Here is a 20903-nt window from a genome sequence, read left to right on the forward strand (position 1 = left end):
TGAACTGGAATCTGGGACAAGAAAATGTATCATTGGGAAGAAGGAAAATAGTATTTCTTCCTTTCTGTATTTTCTGTTCCCATATACAATATAAAATAAACTTGATCATTTAATAATTGTTCTCTTTATAACTTTGTTTCATACCATGCACTTGATTTTATTATTGTGGGGTGATTAAGCGAGCTCTTGCTTACTGCATTCAAGCATTTCTTTGTGCAGCAGATTGGGTCTTAAAAAGGAAATTTAAAACCTATAGGAAGGAAACTGTTAGTATGCTATTAATTGTAATTTGGAACCAACTTAGCAATCATTCTAATATATATAAATTCTTATAAACATAGTAGTACAGTATAACTGATTGTACAGAGTAAAATGGTGTTCTTTATAAATGCTTATCTGCTTTGTGTATTCAATCTGAGTAATTTATGAAGCAAATTAATATGCTTGTTTAAAAGACAAATTTCATTAACAAGATCTTGCATCTGACTTCACTTATGATCCGAGTATTACGTCTGTTTTATTTTCATTGTAGAATTTGCAATGAATATAACTTAATTGCACAGAGACTAAGTGAGCTGCCCCTGAACACTGAAGAGCTAGTGAAATTTGATGCATACTTGAAGAGATCCAGTGAAGTTACTGTTTTTAAACTGAGACAGGAGGTCGTTGAAAGAGCACACAGACTGGAATTCCTCATGGACTATGCTGATCTTTCTTGTAGGTCTCAATTACAGAATATAAAAGTCTCATATGAAAGTGTTTGTATATAGATATTGGGCTCTGCATGCATAAATGTTGCATCTTCTAGAACGCTAATGGAAAGATCCAAAAGAGATGGAAAGGAAATAAAAAGAAAGTGTGAGAACTTGCATCACTGCAGTTGAGTATTAGATCAGCGGAGGCTGTTTTGCTGTGATGGTTTGCTGCTCTTGGCTAATATAACAGCTGTTCTCCAAGATGGAAGAAACATCTGTAGAAGTTGCTTTTAGTTTGCACTTCTATTCAGAGCAAAAATGTGGCATTCACATATGCTGTATGTTATTGGCTGTACATAAAACCAAAAAACAGTTATATTAATGCATACCCATTTTAGTGGCAGGATGATCCTTTCTCATTAAGCAGAATACACTCTCACATCAGACAGTGGTAGAAATAACTAGGATATGCCCTATTTATTAGAATTTATTTCTGATAAAAATTAGGATGCCAATGGAAGCCAGGGCATTTTTCTGTTCCATTTTGGACTGGAGTGGTTGCATGCACAGTATTTCACAATTGCACATTCTGTGTAGCTGTGTTTATAACCATGTGTCCTGCAGTTAGTTATAATGAGCTAAGTGCACTGAACAAATAGACAAATATGAAGATGGAGATATCTGCTCATTGTAGTTATGCTCTAGCTTTTTTTGAATAATTCAACATTTACAAATTGTGGACTAAAAATGGTTTAAGCTTTACTTTTATACACCTTATGTAGGTATATTATATATTTAGTTAGGAGCGGTCTGTCTCCGTCTGCAGTTTAACGGAGCTGATGTTCTGGAATAGCTGTTCTTACTGATTTTCTCTGCCTAGTTAAGGTCTTATTTGGAGAATTTCATATCCTTAACTTGATTTTACAGTTTTGCTATCAGTCTGACTTGTTTTAAGGACTAGTTAGTTCTCTTTGCAGTGAAGATAATTCAGCCAGCAGCTTGAAATACGTAGCTTCTTAGCTTGCTCCTAAATGTAGTTTTAGCTGTTTTGCTTACTCTTCACAACAGCCATTCTATTAGTTTGTTGCTTAAAAGGTATTTTCTTAAAGATGTGTATATATATATATTTTTTTTTTTAAATATTAGATGATGACATAAACCTGAATAGCACAGTTTTCCATTGGCCTGCTCAGATTGAGATGATCTTTGAAAACAGCAGAGATCAGCTGTATAACAGGAGGAATCATGCAGAGATGGTTTTGCTTGAAAGGTATGGTGTTAAGACATTTTCTCTCACTGGGTGTTTTTAAAGAAGAGAAAAATGTCATTATTAATGAAAGGGATGTAATGACAAAGAAGGAAAACTTGGAAGGGAGCTGAGAAAGTAAGGAAGAAACCTGGTTTGCGGTATTATGGAGATATCAGAAAAATACTGTTGATGAGAGTGAATTAGAATATTCCTATGCTTAAAAAGGTCTGAAAGCAGTAATGAAGGATGTTGCTAGAATATTAATAATTTTATCTTGTTATATTGGTAAATACAGCATTACACATGATTTTGCTACATTGTTTTCACTCTTCCTTTATTTCTTCCAGGTAGTAAAGGTAGCAAATGTCAGTGAACTAAATCAATTGGGAGGTTTGAAAATGAACCTTGAATTCTACTGCATTGTACTGATATAAGTGATTAATGGATTTTCACTGGCATCTGTATTTACATTACACTAGTACTGAGATTAGATTTCATTTGACAGTGCCTGTTATAAGTAATGAAATATTTGAAACTTGAAAATGTATGAAACAGAACATCACCTTACCTGAGCTATCTTTACCCCAGGTGTTCTCAGTTTGAGGAAACTCTTGAAGCTTATAATAGAGAAGTAGAAAGCTACAAAAAGTGGGATGTCATGACCATAGAAGAAATGAAGAACAATGCTGAGAAATTTAAAGAGCTAAATAAGAATCTGGACAATGCACTAACAGAATTTGAGGTTAGTATTTATTAGTCAAGTATGGAGTGGGTTGCAGTGTGCTGGATGAGCAAAAGTTTGGTTCCTGTCCCTGTTTTTTTCAGGGTTCTGACCATATATTGTAAAGATGGCTTTAAAATTTCAAAATTCACAAATGTTGCAAATATCTTCTTGTCCCTGTATGCCAAGTTGTGTCTACTGCTGAGTTCAAGAGCATATGTTTTGGGGGAAAGGGTTTAGGGAGTAATAAAAACTGAAATACTGAATTTCAGTGTTTCCAAGCAGTCAGTAGTAGCAGGATGCTATCCACAGAAAACAGAATTCTGGCAGAGTTGTCAGGAGCAGAATATTAGGCAGGTGGCATTCTTCCCTGAACTTGGGTTTGTGCTGCTGGAGCTATGTTTTCAGTCCCACTGCTTGTCTTCTAATTAAAACCAAATGTTTTTCAACTGTTTGTATAATTTCCAGAAGTTGGCTGTAGGCATTAAATATGTGTTATATGACAAAAAGGGAAGTTTAAGATGCTAAAAGGAAATGGAAGACCAACATTCCTAGATTATATTCAGGGCTCCCCATCCAGTGTACTGCTTGGTTCTAGGCTGAATGGTTTGTCTTAGCTGTGCCTCTGCTGGGAAACTAGAATGGTCACCTTTGAGAGACCTCACCGGCATTGTAAGGCTTAATTAATTGTCTAAATCAAAATGAGACAATAAGATTTCTGCATATATAGAGCCTTAAGGATCGAGATTTTAATGAAGTCCCACTCAAAAGAGAAAATTGAACCAGTTAAATGAATTTAGGATTTACATAAATTGCTAGTCCTACATATCAACACTCTTAATCTGATTTAAAGATATCTAGTGTAATTAGTATGAGTTAACAGCACTGATATGCTGTTATAGCTAGATTAGAATAAGTAATTAAGTTCCTTACTACATGATCGCAATGAGGGGTGTATTCACACAATTTAAATGACATGGCAATAACCTTAGTGAATACATGAAGTAAAAAATTATTTTCAAATGTGGATCTTTCAGTTTCTCTGCATGCATCTCATGTTTAAAGATTAAAAGTTTTATGAAAGGTCTGTAACCGTTGTAAAAGCACAGACTTGGGACTCAATTTGAATTCAGTGTCTCCATTTCAGAGAGTATTTCTCTGTGTTTCACCTCCCTACCTGTATAATGAAGGCAATACTTTTTTAATATCTAAGTCTTTGCACACTGATTTATACTGTTATGTCTTTTGGACAAAGAGAGTATCTTACCATGAATAAGCACAGCAATTACTGTCTGTTTTGGTTGGAGCTCCCAGATGCTTCTGTAATAGAAAAAAATAATCACAAGTAAAAAAAATTCCTATAAGCCTATGTGACCGAGGAGCTTACATCTAGGTTTCAGAGTGGGTTGCTAACTTGTGAGCCTTGGTTTCACTGAAAGCCATGGTCCATTCTCTATTTCTAAAATAGATACAGGTTTTAAAAATTGTTTGAGTAGTAGAGGATACTGACAAATAACTAGGGCAATTTTCAAGAACACAGTTACCTTATTTACCTAAAATCCACAGGCCTAAATCTACAAATCTGGCTGGCTTTATGACATGTAAAAAAATTTGCATTCAGTATTACCTATTTAAAAGTTTAAACAACAGTAGGAATTTTTGATGGAAATAAGATTTATTTATTCTTTTTTTCCTTAAAGGGTATTAATAAAGAAGAGGAGTTACTTGAATGGGAGAAGAGTCAATTTCCTCTGCTGCAAACTATAATTGCAAACAAACAACCCTTTGAGCAACTTTGGATAACAGTGTACAATTTCCATACCAAATCTGAGGAGTGGATGAATGGTGAGGCTTTGGTGTTCATTGGATGAAATGTGTAATTTTCAGTTAGTTAAGTAGAATCTGAAAGGGTTGATTAGTTGTGAGAAAATAATTTTGAAGAAATAAATGCTGTTAAGCAGTGTGAAATACAGTTGTTGGATTTTGCATTAAGATCATTTTTTGTAACACAACTGATTTTTTAGTTAAAGGAGAATGATTATAAATACTGGTAAATAAACCACCCTGGAAATCTCCTTGTGCTGATGTGCCTGCTGTGCCTTTTTTATACTGTTGTATTTAGGATCTATCCAGAAATTGAATGCTGATGAAATTACTGAAGGAATTGGAAATATGTGGAGGACTATGTACAAGCTCAGTAAAAGTTTTCCAGATTTGGCTGGGCCTAGACGGTTAGCAGAAACTATGAAATTTAAGCTTGATAAATTTAAACAGCATCTTCCTGTCTTGTCAATTGCTTGCAATCGTGGAATGAAGGAGAGACATTGGAAGCAGGTACTTTAAACTCTGCTTTAACTGTGACAGTAGTCTACCACAGAAACTGTCAGTTCAATATACTACTCCATATATTCCCTACTGTGAAATACAGTAATAGTTCTGTGTTTCGCAGTAAGAAGATCCTTTGTCCTGTCACATGATAGATCTAGTTTTGAAATTTGTAATGGTACTGGCAGGAGCTTCTTTGAGTTAATAATTTGTGGTGGAAAAGCAAATTAGGAGGCTGCATTAATACTTCTTTAACATTTATTTCTTGGTATTTGGGAAGTCTGTTACAAACATGCAGTTTGATAATAGATTTTATTTCTTACTTTATTTTCAGATTAGTGGAATTGTAGGATGTGAGATCAGACCTGATGAAACTACTACTCTTAAAAATATACTGGACTTCGGACTCTCAAAATATATTGATCAGTAAGAAGCTCACTCTATTCTTATTTTTTAGATAGTCACTGTATTTCATATGTCAGGTACCAAATATTAGTTTTGTTTGTTTGTTTGGGGTTTTTTGTCTGCTGTTAGAACATGCTGTAAAATCAGCTGTATTTTATCAAGCTATGGATAGAACTCTCAGTTGTTCTTGTAGCACAAAGGCACCAAAAACCAGAGTCATATTCCTAAACCACTTAATGTGCACATTCAGAATTTTTTGCCTGTATTAATCTTCAAATTAATATCTCCAACTTGGTGAGCCAGAGAGTGCAAAAAATATTCCTTGAAATAAGAGTCTATGATATTATTAACAAATTCATATAAAAGGTAGTCTGATATGCAATGCTACCTACAACTTTTTTTTTTTTTTTTTTTTTTTTTCTTTTCGGCTATGTTGCAAAAACATTTCAAAGGTATGTTTCATTTCAATTTAGGCTGGAACCTGTTGGAGCAACTGCAATTAAGGAGTATTCCTTAGAGAAATCAATAGAGAAAATGAAATGCGAGTGGGTCAATGTGCAGTTCAATCTGGTGAAGTACAGGGATACTGTGAGTAAACTCCAAATCAATATATATGTTGTTGAAAAGAATTACTTTGAATCTTAATACCAGTTGAGAAATAGAGGGAAGTTGCTATTGTTGAATCATTGTGTCATGATGGAAAGTGGTATCATATCCTGGAGCCTGGGCAAATGTCTCCATTACTATATAACCATATATTTGGACCTTAGTATCTGAATAACTTGTGATCTCAACATATTTGTCCTAAAAAATCTGTAAGCCTGAGAGCTTCTCCAATATTGTATGGAAAGCTGGACAGTAGTGAAATTTTAACTTGCCCAGAAGAAAGATGAATCACAATGCAAAAGATTGAGTCACTAGCATCCCTGGCTAGATTCCCATTCACAAAACAATCTATCTCTTGACCTGTGGAACAGAAATGTACAGTGGAGATACCATTTTGAATCTTCAAACATGTCACAGGCTTTCTCAGTGCCTTGCTACTTTCTTACCTTCAACCACCATAGCGAAGGGGGAAACAGGAAACTGAATGCGTGTAACGTTGAAGAGTGGTGAAATAAAGCAACTGCTGTTTGCCTTATCAAAATGTCATGTGTTCACAGAACACCAGCATCCTGTCAGCAACTGATGACATCCAGGTTTTGCTGGATGATCACATTGTTAAGACTCATACAATGTGTGGCTCTCCCTTCATCAAAGCAATAGAAGCTGAATGCTTGGTAAGGAAAAGGTGTTTTGATTGAGCTTGCATGTCTCATAATGTGCTTTAAGGTATTTTTAGCATGATAAGAAGTTATATAGTTTTTAACTGTAAGAACACACATTCATATTTTTCCTCAAGTGCTTTGAATTAATGGTTTGACTTAATGGTTTCCAAACAGAGGTTTGCAAAGCTTGCTTTACGGCTAAAGAAATTGCATTGCTAATCTAGTCATTATAAGAATGGGATTTTATTTCAGTGTCTTGAGAATGGTCAGTTGTTTTAAACAAATCCCACTGCATTGTGTAAGAAGACATAGGTCTGTCCGTTGTGAGAGATAATTTGTTTCTAATCCTCTGGTATTGGGGTGATCCATAAGGGTTTCAAAAGCTTTTTTGTTAGCTGTCCTAGTATTTTGTAAAGATGTGGCCTTTGTTTAAGATAATGAATTTCTAATAGTAAGATTATGCAGAAAGCAGAGACTTCTTCTCCATTAGTATTTAATATCACTTTTTCTGGCCTAATAGTGATGATTTGTAAACAATGCTAAGACCTAAATTCTGTTCTTTCCTGTGGACTTCAGACAAATTGTAGGTAAAGCTGAGTTCTGCTTTTCAGTAGAACTAGTGAAATGAAAGAGAACGATTAATATAGAGCTATCTTAACAATCTCCATGTACCTCTTGCAGAATAATGAACACAGGCTGGCTGTGTTTTCTTCCTGCAGTACATTCCCTTGCATATCCTTTAGACTGTAGACTGACAAAGTCAGAAAAGCAGTGCTATCTGAACTTCTTTATTCAAAAAAGAATCTCTCTCTGGTTTTAAAACTGATTTGTACTGCTAGAGTTGCATGAAATAGCTTTTTTGGGAGGCCAAAGATTGAACCCGCTCCATACATGGCCTGTGAACTGACATTTCTCAGTCTGCTGAATACCTTGTTAAGCTTTTATCCTTTCATTGATGATAAGATAGAAAGTATACAATTAAAATTAAGAGAAGATATTCTGGTTTGCCATGCTAGTCATCTCTGCACTTCTTAGGCAGTTCTCTCACAATTTGCTTAAAAAGTGTTAATAAAAGAATACATCTATTGTATTTGTGTTGTGTAAGAAATATTCACATGTTTATTAGTGTTTGGTTTTCTTTTTTAAATGAAGTTTCTCCCTCTTTTAAAAACTGTTCAATTGTTTAATTGTTTGTGGTTTTTTCTTTTTTTTTTTTCCCTCTCTTTTGAAGCCTGGGAACTCATACTCTTTGATTCCTCAGTGTAGATTAATTCTTGATATAATTTTGCTTAAATATTAAATGTTTTCATTACAGGCTTGGAAAGATAAGCTATGTTTAATGCAAGATATTCTAGATAGCTGGTTAAAATGTCAGGCAACATGGTTGTATTTGGAACCAATCTTTAGTTCAGAAGACATTATAGCTCAAATGCCTGAAGAGGGCAGAAAGTTTGGGGTTGTGGATTCATACTGGAAGGACATTATGGCACAAGTGGTAAGTGCTTGCTTTTAATAAACTGTGTATTTTTATGCACATCTGGTAACATGATTATTACTATCATAAAGATATACTAGCTTTTCTGGACTTAGATATTTCTATTTAAGTCACAAGAAGTTATAATATAAAGTGGAAGATTCTTTACTAAAGCCCACCAAAATCTAGTCTTGCTCTAAAAGTGGTAAATTATATCATTATTGCTTTGAGATTTCTATAAAGGCTGCATATTGCAGGATGAATTAGAGCTCAAGTAACATTTAATTCAAAATTTTCTGGCTTTTGTATCGTGAAATGATCAGAATTAGGTAGAAAGATGAATCATTTGTGTTTTCAGGATCTTATTCAGAGTTCTCTGACTATCTGTACAAAGTCTTCTCTGGATACAATTAGATTTTGCGTTAGGCTCTTAAGGTGTATACATTATTAGAGCAACTAAATGGATTTTTTTTTTTTTTGCATATGATTGTTCTCTAATATGTGGTGGCATGGTTGTTCAAAACTTTTATGAATATGTACTGAGTTGGTAGTGTGTTAGGATAAGATAATGAGGATAGTCAGTGCTATTGGGTGTCCTGTTCAGTTCCCTATAACGAAGAAGTTGGGTAAGAGGCCAGATACTTAGTGGTAGCATGAGCAGAGCTATTTGTCAAAAACATCGGGAGGGTGTGATTGTGTGATAAAGGTGTTGAAATAATCAGTATAAATAAATAGAAGTTGAGACCTGTCTAACAGTTCAGACTCTCTGAATGATGAAGCCTGTTCTGAAATAGGTGTATCCTCTGAAGTTAGGACGATTGCTAACAGAAGGAAAAAATGCAACCTAGATGGCAAGAACAGAGAATAACTGTCATGTACTGTGGCTCTGTTTGACAGAACGTACTTGTGAATGGAAAAAAATGTACCAAGCTCAAGACACAGGAGCAAGTGCCAAAGATTTTAATTCCCATAGATATTTTCATGTGCGTTGTTGTTTGGAAAGTTCAAATTGGTAAAACTGACAGTCTGAAAAGCAAAACTATCAAATAATGCATAGATATTTAAAAACATGAAGGCACACTACAGAAAATAATATATAGTTTTTAGCCTCCTGCTATATACATGATCAATGATAACAGTTTTAATGTACAGACCTACTGCAACTTTTAGCGTTTTCTGCTGTGTATTTGTTTTACAAAGGTGAAAGACACAAAGGTACTTGCAGCAACTGAACAATCCATGATGTTAGAAAGACTTCAGGAAGCAAATACTCTCTTAGAAGACATTCAAAAGGGTTTGAATACTTACTTGGAGAAGAAAAGATTATTTTTTCCAAGGTAAATTAATTAAACAGACTTAAGTTAGAGGAAAAAAGCCATAAGCATTTTCAAACCATTTCTACTGAACTGAAAAGTCTCATTTTATAAACACATGGGACAGTCTCCTGCAACAAAAAATTAAAACCTGTTCTTTCCTCCAGACGTCATTCATTTTCCTCAGCAAATTTGCAGTGCCAGGGACAGGCAGAGGTGAGAAGGAAAAGTCTGCCTAGCACAGCATAAACTTGTAATTAGAAAGACATTATCAGTTACAGGGCATTTCTGAAGGAACTTGATGCCTTCCCATGGCTGATTTGCAGTTATGTCTCTGCCCTGCCCTCTTTAGTTGTGCAGGTGTGTGATATGTAGGAGTTACGAGGATCAGGATTCTGTGTTTTTACAAGGTAGTTATTTGATGCATAGATATATCTGGTCTTATCTGCTTGAGTATGAGAATCCTTTCTTACTCTGTGTTTAAGGATAGTCATATTAAAATTCTGAAAAAACAGGTGTGGTGAGTTTTATAATGTTAAAAATTACTTAAGTGATTTGAGATAGTAATTTCCTGTTTTACTAGTGTCTTAAGCAACAATGAAACCAATTCCATGTGTTTTGCATTAATAGATTATTAATGAGAGTTTTCATGGTTGGAAAGTGCCTGTTCATTAATTGTGGTTTTCTAACAGGTTCTTTTTCCTGTCTAATGATGAGCTGCTTGAAATACTGTCTGAAACAAAGGATCCCCTTCGAGTACAACCACATTTAAAGAAGTGCTTTGAAGGAATTGCTAAACTGGAATTCACGGAAGATCTGGAGATTGTAGGCATGATCAGTTCAGAGAAAGAAATTGTTCCCTTCATAGATAAAATCTATCCAGCGAATGCAAAAGTATTTTATTTTTTTTTTTAACTATATGATATTAATATTTTTTCTGATTAATATGTTTTTGGGGGAATGAGCTTTAAAACATTTAGGATCAGATCATGAAAGGTGTTTAGGAAGGGAGAGTGCAGACTGGTATTGTAAAACAAAGAGGATTTCCTAGAAAAAGGAATAAGACACACCAATTTTATGGTACATTTCTCTAGGCACTTTTCTGCAGCTTTATGCACCTGCTACTTTTAAGATGTAGATAGATAGGTGAGATATATATACACACACACCCTCCCCCCATAAATTTATATATATATATATAAACCAAGCTCTCTCTATACATCTGTATGTAACATTGCACAGCATGGCAGAAACAGAGAGGAATGAGGGGAATGATGAACTGCTGGTGGTGGAAAATCAGATCATTAGTTCAAAAGGAATCTGGGTAGAAATAGTAGCACTATAAGTTTTGAAAAGTATCTCAGTTCCAGCCTTTTCTGCTATTCTTGATGTGAAGGTGTTGAGCTATATTGCTGTGTAGCAACTACAAAGAAATGAAAGGTGGGGCATGTTGTGAGCTACAGATATCCTTTTCCCCTTAATCCTCCAGGAACAAAACATGCCCTGGGTTAAAATGACCGAGCTGAACTGACCATACAATCTGTGATCTGCGTTTTTTGCTTATGCTTATATGACACATACCCAGCTCTTTCTTTAGCTGGATCGTATTTAGACTTAGCTTGATATACCTGCCTTCAGACAGTGTTAAACTGCAGTATTGCCTGTCAGAACTGGGGACATTCGAACCTTTCTTCCTCCTGTATACCATACCCAGATCAGAATAAAGCATATTTAAGACCACCACCTTTCAAATGATTTGTCCTTTAAGAGGAATATAATCAGAAAATGTGTATTGACTCTCAACTGTTTTTCTTTTTTGAAGGGTATGGTAGAAAAATGGCTTTCACAAGTAGAGGAAATGATGCTGGCCAGTGTAAGACAAGTTCTTCAAGATGGCTTAAGAGGATATATCAAGGTAATTGTGCCTGAATTATAGTATAATATAGATTTCACAAGCAATTGTACATGAACAGGTTAATGAAATTCTTAACCAGGGAAACATGTTTGAAGCTAAGTGGAATCCAGCTCTCCTTTTTTGGTAGAAGCAGTCTGAAGTTTTAACTCTGAATTTCTTGAAGAAAAAGTATTAAAGCTCTCCATGCTGATTCTCATTTATTTACAGAATTAGACAAAAGAAATTTGGGGATAATAATTGTTATCAATGCCATAATCTCATGTGTTTATATGACTTCCTGAGTCTGGAATGAATCTTTTTGTTTAAGGTTCCTCGAAAAATGTGGGTACTTCAGTGGCCTGGACAGGTGGTTATTTGTGTTTCATCCATTTACTGGACAGAAGGAGTGTCTGAGGCTATAAAGGAAGGAACTTTGCTAGTAAGATTTTCTTCTACCTTTCTATTTGTAAGCACTAAACTCTGATTAATTATTAAAAATCTCCTTCTGGCAAAGAATATCCTTAGTCAACAACAATTACAATTTACTCATGCAGTGTGCTTTATTTTCTATTTCCTTTTTTCTTGTGTCTTAGCAGAGGCGTGTTCTCATTTACTTTGTGTATCAGGAGAAATCCCACTGAATGAAATTGTATTACTTTATTTACAAGTGATACTGGTGTAAACAAAAGTATCAAACAAGAAGTGAGACTGTTGTTAAATACTATTTATTTTAACTCCTGTCTTTACATGTGAAGCCCCAGGGAAACATGTAGGCAGAAATCTCTCCTTACAGAATGGTACAGTTATTTGTCTGGTTATTGATAGATTCCCTTAGTAATAAAGGTGCAGTAGCCGAGTTTGTTATTTCATACAAGAGACTTTTCTTATGTGTTTGTAATGCCTCTGTCATCACATGGTTTTATGTATCCCTTAACTGAGGCTAATCAAATGCATGCTCGAGTAATGGAAATTTCTGATTAATTCAGCGAGCTGTTGTCTGATTCCAGTTGTGCTAAGTGGATGAAGATTTATTGTTTGGGCTGTTTTTTAAATGTGAAAATATAAATTTTTTAATAAACTTTACACCAAATACTACATTTTAATATTAGCTCTTTGTTTCTGTATTCTTATTCAATAACTTAGGTTTAATTTGCCTGTGTTGTTTAATACCGGTTGAAGATCTTATTCCACATACACAGTCAGAACTGAGAATATCTATTACTTTCAAAGAAAATATCCTCAACAATCCATAGGTTAAGAAAAATGAGAAGGAAACACAGAACAGTAAATCACAGAATATAAGGGACCTCTTATAGTTCATCATGTAGTTCAACCCCCGTTTAAAGCAGGGCCAGCTAAACCAGGTTTCTAATGGACTTGCTCCTGTACGCACATGCTTGTCTTCCACTGGGGAGCCAAAAACTGTTACAGCATTCCAGCTGTGGTGTCAGCAGTGCTGACTAGAGGGGAACGATCGCCTTGCCTCCCTTGGTCTGCTGGTAATGTTCTTCCTAATGCAACCGAGGATGCTGTTGCTTTTTGCCTCAGAGGCACACTGATGGCTTACATTTGGCTTGGTGTCCACAGCATCCAGGACCTGTTCTGCAGAGATGCTTTCCAGCTGGTTGGCCACCAGCATGTAATGGCACATGGGGTTATTCCTTCCCAGATACAGGACTTTCCCTTTGGTAGGACTTCATGAGGTTCCTGTCTGCCTGTTTCTCCAGTCTGTTGAGATCCATCTGAATGGCAGCACAGCCATCTGGTCTATCAACCACTCCTCCCAATTTTGTATCTTCTGCAGTCTTGCTGAGGGTGCAATCTGTCCTGTCATCTATGTCATTAATGAAAACTTTGTTAATCTTTAATTTCATTAAACTTTGTTATTTAATAATGAGGAAATAATTTTAAATGTTTATAGTAAAGTTAGGAGAATCTTGGATTTCTATTAGTTTTATTAATTTTCAGTTTACTACTAATTTATAGAAGAAATCTAATCCAAATTTACCCAACAAAGAGAATCTGCTCATCTCTTGTAGAATTTTATCTTTTCTATTAGGAAGAAAGAGAAGACTTCTGCTTACACTTTTGAAGTGTTCATAGTAAAATAAAATGCCAGTATATGAAAGAGAATTTAAAATGCTTGTGTAGTGTCCAGACTTCCATTAGTATGTTTTGTTGGAAGGGCTGTCTCCAATGACTGCGCCTGTGGGAGCCTAGGAACTGCTAGCTACAGCATTACGTTAATGCCTGTGTTCTGTTTCTGTGACAGGATTTCTTGAAGAAGAGCAATTTACAAATTGGGGACATTGTTGAGTTAGTGAGAGGAAAGCTGTCCAGTGGAGCCCGGCTGACACTTGGAGCTCTTACTGTCATTGATGTGCATGGTAAATTTGCAGTTGCTGGTACTCTTGTTACATATGGAGCAGTGCTACTATTGTTAGTTGGGTGAACTATTTGAAAGGGGCAACTAAAATGCTTTCTCTAAGTTGAAACAACCTTTACAGAGTTATTACACAGTGTCTTTGGGCAAATGGAGGTTGCTCAGTCCTGTACGACTGCCTCCTGTCAATTTAGAACAGGCACTGGAATCTAGATCAAATTAAGCTGATTCTCTGTGCAAAATAGTTGCAGATTCCCTTTTAATGTGAAAGCCAGCCCGCTACTCTAAACGTTGATTTACTCTTACGTAGCTATAAGTAAATGTTAGTTTATATGTTGTTTTAAGTAAACTAACATAGTAGAAGTGTTTAGATTTTTCAAATAATCCGTATCTTACTCTTCAGCTCGTGATGTGGTTGCAAAATTGGTTGAAGACAAAATCACAGATCTGAATGACTTCCAGTGGATTTCTCAGCTGAGATACTACTGGGAAGAGAAGGATGTAATAGTGCGAATGATTACAACAGAAGCCAAATATGGTTATGAGTATCTGGGCAATTCTCTACGTCTGGTTATAACCCCACTAACAGATCGCTGTTATAGGTAAAGCCATGTTGTCTATGAATAATGTTTTCATTTTTTGCTTGATGTATATTTACTTTCATTTGTTATAGTTAATAATAGCAGGAACCTCAGCAGCTAAGATTTTCCTGTAGGTTTTGGAGGCAAATCTTATATATCTTCTTTGCCCAAATATGGTAAAATATTTACAATGTATAGGTTTCTACACCAGTAGAGTAGTAGTCTCTGTTGTATCCAATAATATGCTTCTGAAAAGAGCTGGCAACTCATGGTACTGGAACTGTAAAGAACACTACAGTAGCACTGGTCAATTAATTCCTTTGAAATAAGACATACAGGTAGGGTGTGCCTACCTGTAAAATAAATGAGGTAATTGTAGAGCTCTTCACAGATGCTTGAATGCAGTTAGCTTCCTGTTCCTCCAGTTGCTAGTAAGAGGTTGAAATGGAAATACTTCATCCCTCAATGCTGAAGTATTCAAGGGCATTTGGTATTTCACTTCTGGTGAGTCCTGGAGACACAGGTCATCTCAGCAGGTAATTTTAGGTCTAAGGTTTAAAGAACTTTCTTTTGTAGTATCTCCAGGCAAATATATGGTGAGGAGGTAAACAGCACTGAGCTGTGAACTCACCATTGTATAGAAGGCACTTGTAGTAAAGTGCTTGTGTTACTGTGTATGCTTATCTTTTGACATTCACAGTGGTGTAGAGTAGAAAGAGCAGCCATGCGGCTGGTGCATTAGCTGTAAACTGGGGTTGCTGTCATTACAATTAGCTCAATCTAAACTAAGACTACCCAGTGAACTGTGCCAGATGTAGTTTCAATGCAAGCAGTGAGCAAGCAGACTATTCAGCCGCTGCTTTTGGTGGAAAAGCCTTTGCATGAGGCTTTTGTTTAATAATCAGATCACTCCAGTGTTAACAGGGACCTCATTTTTAGTATAAAAATCACATGGAGAGCAAGGTGATTCCCAGGTTTATGAAACAACCTTTATGCTTTCTCAACCATTTCTAAACATTGACTTCATTTATAAAAAAGCCAGCTTCAAGCTTGTCATGAAGAATGCCATTTGATGGAAATGCATGTTTTTGCAAACTCCAACATTTTGCTTATGACACCGTGCATTTGCTTGTGTAATTGAGGACATACAGGGTGGGTGCATGTAATAAAAAGCCTTGACGTTCCTTGTAGGCCAAGTGGGTGAATGTGAGTTTCCACAATTGGGATTTGGTTATGAGAAAATACTGGTTTTTTAGATCAAGCTGCAAAGTCAGTATGGAACAAATAAATCGTTTCCAGGAGAACCTGTATAGGAAAATACTTATCCATCCCTTCAGAAACAACCTGCCATTAAAGATTACTATTTCTAATGCCTGTGTTCTTGTTTATGTAGGACGTTAATGGGTGCCTTGAAATTAAATCTTGGTGGTGCTCCAGAAGGACCTGCTGGGACTGGCAAAACAGAGACAACAAAAGATCTAGCAAAAGCACTAGCTAAACAGGTACCAAAATACAAACTTTTTATCTTTACATTGTTATGTTTGGATTTGTAGGTATTTCTTGAAATGACATTCTTAAGCAAGTACTGCTTGTTCTGTACCTATTCATTATTTACAGAAATAGTTTGTAAGAAGCACACATTTAGGACTGTGTCATTATGGCATCCTGGTGTTGTAATCCAAAATTAGCAATAATAATCCCTTACCATTTTAGATGCTAAGCATTTTGTAGTAGACTTTGTATTAATAATGAGAGATGTTCTCTGTGTGTTTTTGTTGTAGTGTGTGGTCTTTAATTGCTCCGATGGTCTCGATTACAAGGCAATGGGCAAGTTCTTTAAGGGGCTGGCACAATCTGGTGCATGGTCCTGCTTTGATGAGTTCAATAGAATTGAGGTAACATTTATTCAGACAAATAAAATGAAAAAACTTTAATTTAAGACACAAGTTTTAGATTTAGACATGACAGCGTTATTGCCAATTTTCTACTTTGATTTGTGGTATAGCTTCTTTGTTTTGATAATCACTGACACAGAAATAAGTACTCAGCTGTCTGCTGTAGGAGCACATGCCTGGCTGTGCTGTGTTGCACAAGTCTTGTGTTCTGGGTTATTTTAACTGAAAAAATGATTCCTGTGCAATTTTATCTTTTGTATGTGACACTCATTTGCTGGGAAAGAACTGTCCTTCCCCTTGAAAAATCAAGCTATAGCTATGATGCTGTGTTTATCTATGTTTAGCACAAGACAGCCAAATCCCAATGGAGGGATTCCTGTGCTGACTAGCTGAGTGTCACTGAGTGATCTGGTTAACTAGCTATGTAACCAGTCATATCTAATCCCCTCCTTAATTTTACTCTGATTTTTGTTGTTGTGGTTTTTTGTTTTGTTTTGTTTTGTTTTGTTTTTATTTAGTCACCAATGACTTTGGATAAGTTTTATTGTTATTTTGATTGAGTTAGATTTAAGTAAACACTAGTAAGTGTGAAAATTCCATGAAGTTCTATTTGGTATGTTTTAGTGTCCTTAACACCTTAACTTCTCCATTTGGTCTGCTGTAACTTGTTTTTTAATGAATTCAAGTGTTAGAATTCTAATTTTCCAATATTCTGTTACTTTTATACTTTAAAGCACTGAGGATTGGTACTAGGTTGCTTTACCCATTTTTTACCCTCAATTTAGAGCACTGAGTGAATCAGTCTTTCTGAAGAGTCTGAATTCTTTTTGTTGTTTGATGTGAAAGGAAGGTGCTTTTGGAGGCCTCCAGAGGGAGTTCCTGTCCACCTAATTTAGATGTCTACATTTGGGCAGATGATGCTTCCCTATGGAGGCTTTTAGAAGTTTATGTTGATCTGTCTACATTAGATGGATAGGGGATGCTGGCACTTTCAGGGGATCACTTAAATAGACAGCTAGTATTTAGCCTCAGTTATTAGACACAGAGTGATTTTTAGCTGGAGGAATGCAGACATAGCCATCAAAATATATAAACAAAACCATTTTATATTGTCTCCAATTGTCTTATGTCTTCCAATCTGTTTTGTCTGTATTAGGTTGAAGTATTATCTGTAGTTGCCCAACAAATACTTAGCATACAGCAAGCCATTATTCGCAAACTCAAAACATTCATCTTTGAAGGGACAGAGATCTCTCTTAATCCTGCCTGTGCTGTGTTTATTACGATGAATCCTGGGTATGCTGGACGGGCAGAGCTGCCTGATAATCTGAAGGTAAATCTGGAATCCTGATTTCTTGTAGAAATTAAACAGAATTTGCAAATTTTGATCTATTGTAAGAAGAAAAGGAAAGCAGTAATCAAATAATACCCTTATAACCCATTCAAGTGTATTCTGATATTCTTTTTGCTAAGCTTTAGTAAGTGTTTAGGTTTGTACAAAATGCACAGATAAAAGGTGTCAGTCTAGCCATACTGATACCAGTTCACAGCTTTAACTGTGATCTCTCTAAGTGGAATTCTCCCGGTTTGCAAGAGCTTGGTGATCCAAATCCCAATTTAAATTTATTATGACTTTGAAAGTTGCTGAGACACTGCAGAGAGACTGATATGGTCCTAATTCTTTTCCTAGCTTTCCCACATTTTTTTTCATGACCTTTTCCATAACCACACCATGTGCTAATTTATCTGTTATGAAAGTGAGATGAATGACACCTCTCTTTTCCTCTATTAATTGTTCTTTATGATTGTGACTCTAAATGTTTGTTCCTTAGCACAGACCTATTGAACCTCTTGATAAGATCACAGTTCCAGTGGCAATTCTAATGCAATCTCATAGAATTCATGTGATTCCTAAAGTAATGAAAATGGATTACAGAGTACAGAAATCAATGAATTTATGGAGAGTTACTATTCTTACAAAACAAGTGCAAGTTATTACCATATTCCATTATATAATCTAAGTTTATATGTTTTTTTCTTACAGGCACTGTTCCGAGCAGTTGCCATGATGGTTCCAGATTATGCTTTGATTGGAGAAATTTCACTTTATTCAATGGGATTTTTGGACTCTCGGAGGTAGGACATGCTGAATTTTCCCTCAGTTGAGTCTGATACACCTCATTTCTCTATAAATCATATGCGTGTGTTTGAGACATATGATTCTGGGAGGCTGTCCATGTTCTGTTTCTCCAGAAAGTACTTTTAATCAATTCTCGTTTACTACCTCATGTTGACAGATATGCATCTCTACACAGGTTCATTTGGAAAATGTATCATAATAACAGATAGAATTTCAAAATGGCACATACGTTTTCTGGCATGGTATAATCTACAGTTTTGCTTCCTAGGCATTTTGGGTCATACTGTCAGCTGATAATGACTGCAGTTACTTTGTGTATATAGTTACTAAAATTATTTTCTTTGCATGGTGAGATATTTTCATTCTATGTGTGGTATTTTAACATCCACAGTCTTGCCCAGAAAATTGTTGCCACTTACCGTTTGTGCTCTGAGCAGCTGTCATCTCAGCATCACTATGATTATGGAATGCGTGCTGTTAAATCTGTCCTGACGGCAGCAGGAAACTTAAAACTGAAATACCCAACTGAAAATGAAAGTGTATTGTTACTTCGGGCTTTGCTGGATGTTAACTCAGCCAAATTCTTGGCACAGGATGTGCCATTGTTTCAGGTAAGCGATCGGGTTGGTGTCTCTAAGTTTTGTGATGATGAGATCCATTATAAGAACCCACAGAAGCAGGTCATTATCTTAATTTAGAGCAGTTTGATCTAGGTCCTACCACATTACTGTAGAGTTATTTCAGTCCACTAGTCTGGATGCAGTCTTTGATTCTGTTAGTATTATTTTGAAAAACAAACTTTCAGTGATGGCTTTTAAGTTATTCCATAAAAACGTTTTACAAGATCTTGCTAAAAGTCACCTTGGGCTGTTTAATTCATGGAAACTATTCTTCAAAGTGTGCATTCTGGCTTTGTGTTGCAACAGAAATGTGGACAACTAAATTGTGACCAATTCGAAATTTGAAGTCAGAGTGAGAATGATGAAGTTTCTGTTTGCGTGCTGCTTTCATAGAAAATAAAGACTATGCTAAGCTACAGAGCAATCAATATCAAAGACTCAAAAGTGTAGGGTACGAGCACACACATAATCATTGCTCTGAAATTGCAGAACATATGCCTTTATATTTAATCACTGAAATTTCTTTCAACCACTTCACATTCTTTCTGTAATACTTTTTGGGACAAGTTTAGCTTCCTTTTACAATATTGGTGTGTGTACAGAAAGTGCAGGTGCTCATTTTTGTCTCATGCATACAGAATGTGCATGAGAAAATCATGGCTACAGTTTGCCTAGAAGTTAGTTTTGTCCAGCTGAGGACATTGCCTCTTAAACTCCTCTTAACTGTATGAATATTCATCTACTTGTAGATTTTTATGCTTTGGGAATTTTCCCTTTTTGTAATCTGTGTTTAACTACTGTTCTATTCTGTCTTTCCTTAATAGGGCATCATATCTGACCTGTTTCCTGGAGTGGTTCTTCCCACACCTGACTATGACCTGTTTGTCCAGGCACTAACTGAAAATATAAAAAAAATGGATCTTCAACCAGTTCCATGGTTCACTGGAAAAATTATTCAGGTTTATTTTCACATACTTACCTGTGGGGAAGAAAATTGTGAGAGCAGAAAAATCCCTCTTTCACTGTCTGTCTGTGTCATGAATGAATAGCTAATAGTTTCCATGATCAAATAATAGAATATTAGAAACAGCATGTTTTTACTAAGTAAAAATCATGGAGTAAAAGCCTGCTTTGCTCAGTGTTTTTTTTAATTCAGCCAGCCTGTGAAGGAGCTAACATGTGCAGCCACATCTTAAGTCTTATGGTTCAGGATAGAAATTTAAACTGAATCTTTTACTAGCTGAGGCTGTGTAGCTTAGTGAACAGAACTCTGAACTGGGAGTCAGGCTCTGTTCCCCGTTCTGCTTACAGTCTTCTTGAGAAGTCTTGAAAGGGGTGACATTTCCTACCCCTGCTATGCTTCACCTCCAGCTCTGTGTTCCTACTGTCTCTCATTTACTAGTATTAGTGACCTTTTAAAGAATGCTTAAGTTTTTTTCTTGTGAATAGTGCAGCCTAGTGACAGTGTGATGGCAAGGGCAAAAATGTGTGGCCTGGGGCAGGATCATGAGGGACCCCTTCAACAGCAGTTCAGATTTTGACTTATGTTCAGACTTTGCTTATGCTGCTTTGTAAACCATGCTTTATTTTTCATTTAAATAGAGGTAGTATTAACTGGTGAGGGATTTAAACTAAACCAGAAAATATCAGCCTTAATCCGAGATTAAAAAAAAATTAAAAATCTTCTTAGCGCTTCATACAGGTCTACTTGAAGGTGTTCTGTTTGAAGGCTTTGACTTGAGTTCTGTTAAGATCTTGTGGGATGACTGAAGAAGTCACCATCCTTGCAGTCCAAAGTCATCTTCTATGGGAACAGTCATATAACAGATCCTCAGAACTGCAGTTTCAATGCCTTTGTGTTAGCTTTATTTGGAACCATATATTTCAGTTTAGGCTTTTACATTGGTCTCTGATCTGCAGTGTCTGATTAGTGCACTCAC

General features: G+C 35.9%; 1 protein-coding gene across 1 annotated transcript in view; it reads left to right on the forward strand.

Annotated features, from left to right (window-relative positions):
• Positions 1–20903, forward strand: part of DNAH3 (dynein axonemal heavy chain 3) — a 68552-nt gene that overhangs the window by 18715 nt on the left and 28934 nt on the right. Inside the window, exons 16-36 of the mRNA XM_042798386.1 lie at positions 533–717; positions 1842–1965; positions 2533–2686; positions 4366–4510; positions 4788–4999; positions 5325–5416; positions 5869–5983; positions 6559–6675; positions 7979–8158; positions 9338–9474; positions 10143–10344; positions 11273–11365; positions 11673–11783; positions 13617–13731; positions 14131–14329; positions 15702–15810; positions 16090–16203; positions 17360–17536; positions 18248–18339; positions 18735–18954; positions 19788–19922. Of these exons, the coding sequence (XP_042654320.1) occupies positions 533–717; positions 1842–1965; positions 2533–2686; positions 4366–4510; positions 4788–4999; positions 5325–5416; positions 5869–5983; positions 6559–6675; positions 7979–8158; positions 9338–9474; positions 10143–10344; positions 11273–11365; positions 11673–11783; positions 13617–13731; positions 14131–14329; positions 15702–15810; positions 16090–16203; positions 17360–17536; positions 18248–18339; positions 18735–18954; positions 19788–19922 (3028 nt within the window). The remainder of the gene's footprint in view (positions 1–532; positions 718–1841; positions 1966–2532; positions 2687–4365; positions 4511–4787; positions 5000–5324; positions 5417–5868; positions 5984–6558; positions 6676–7978; positions 8159–9337; positions 9475–10142; positions 10345–11272; positions 11366–11672; positions 11784–13616; positions 13732–14130; positions 14330–15701; positions 15811–16089; positions 16204–17359; positions 17537–18247; positions 18340–18734; positions 18955–19787; positions 19923–20903) is intronic.

This window comes from Tyto alba, unplaced genomic scaffold (genome assembly GCF_018691265.1).
Source record: "Tyto alba isolate M040663 unplaced genomic scaffold, T.alba_DEE_v4.0 Super-Scaffold_28, whole genome shotgun sequence".
NCBI lineage: Eukaryota > Metazoa > Chordata > Aves > Strigiformes > Tytonidae > Tyto > Tyto alba.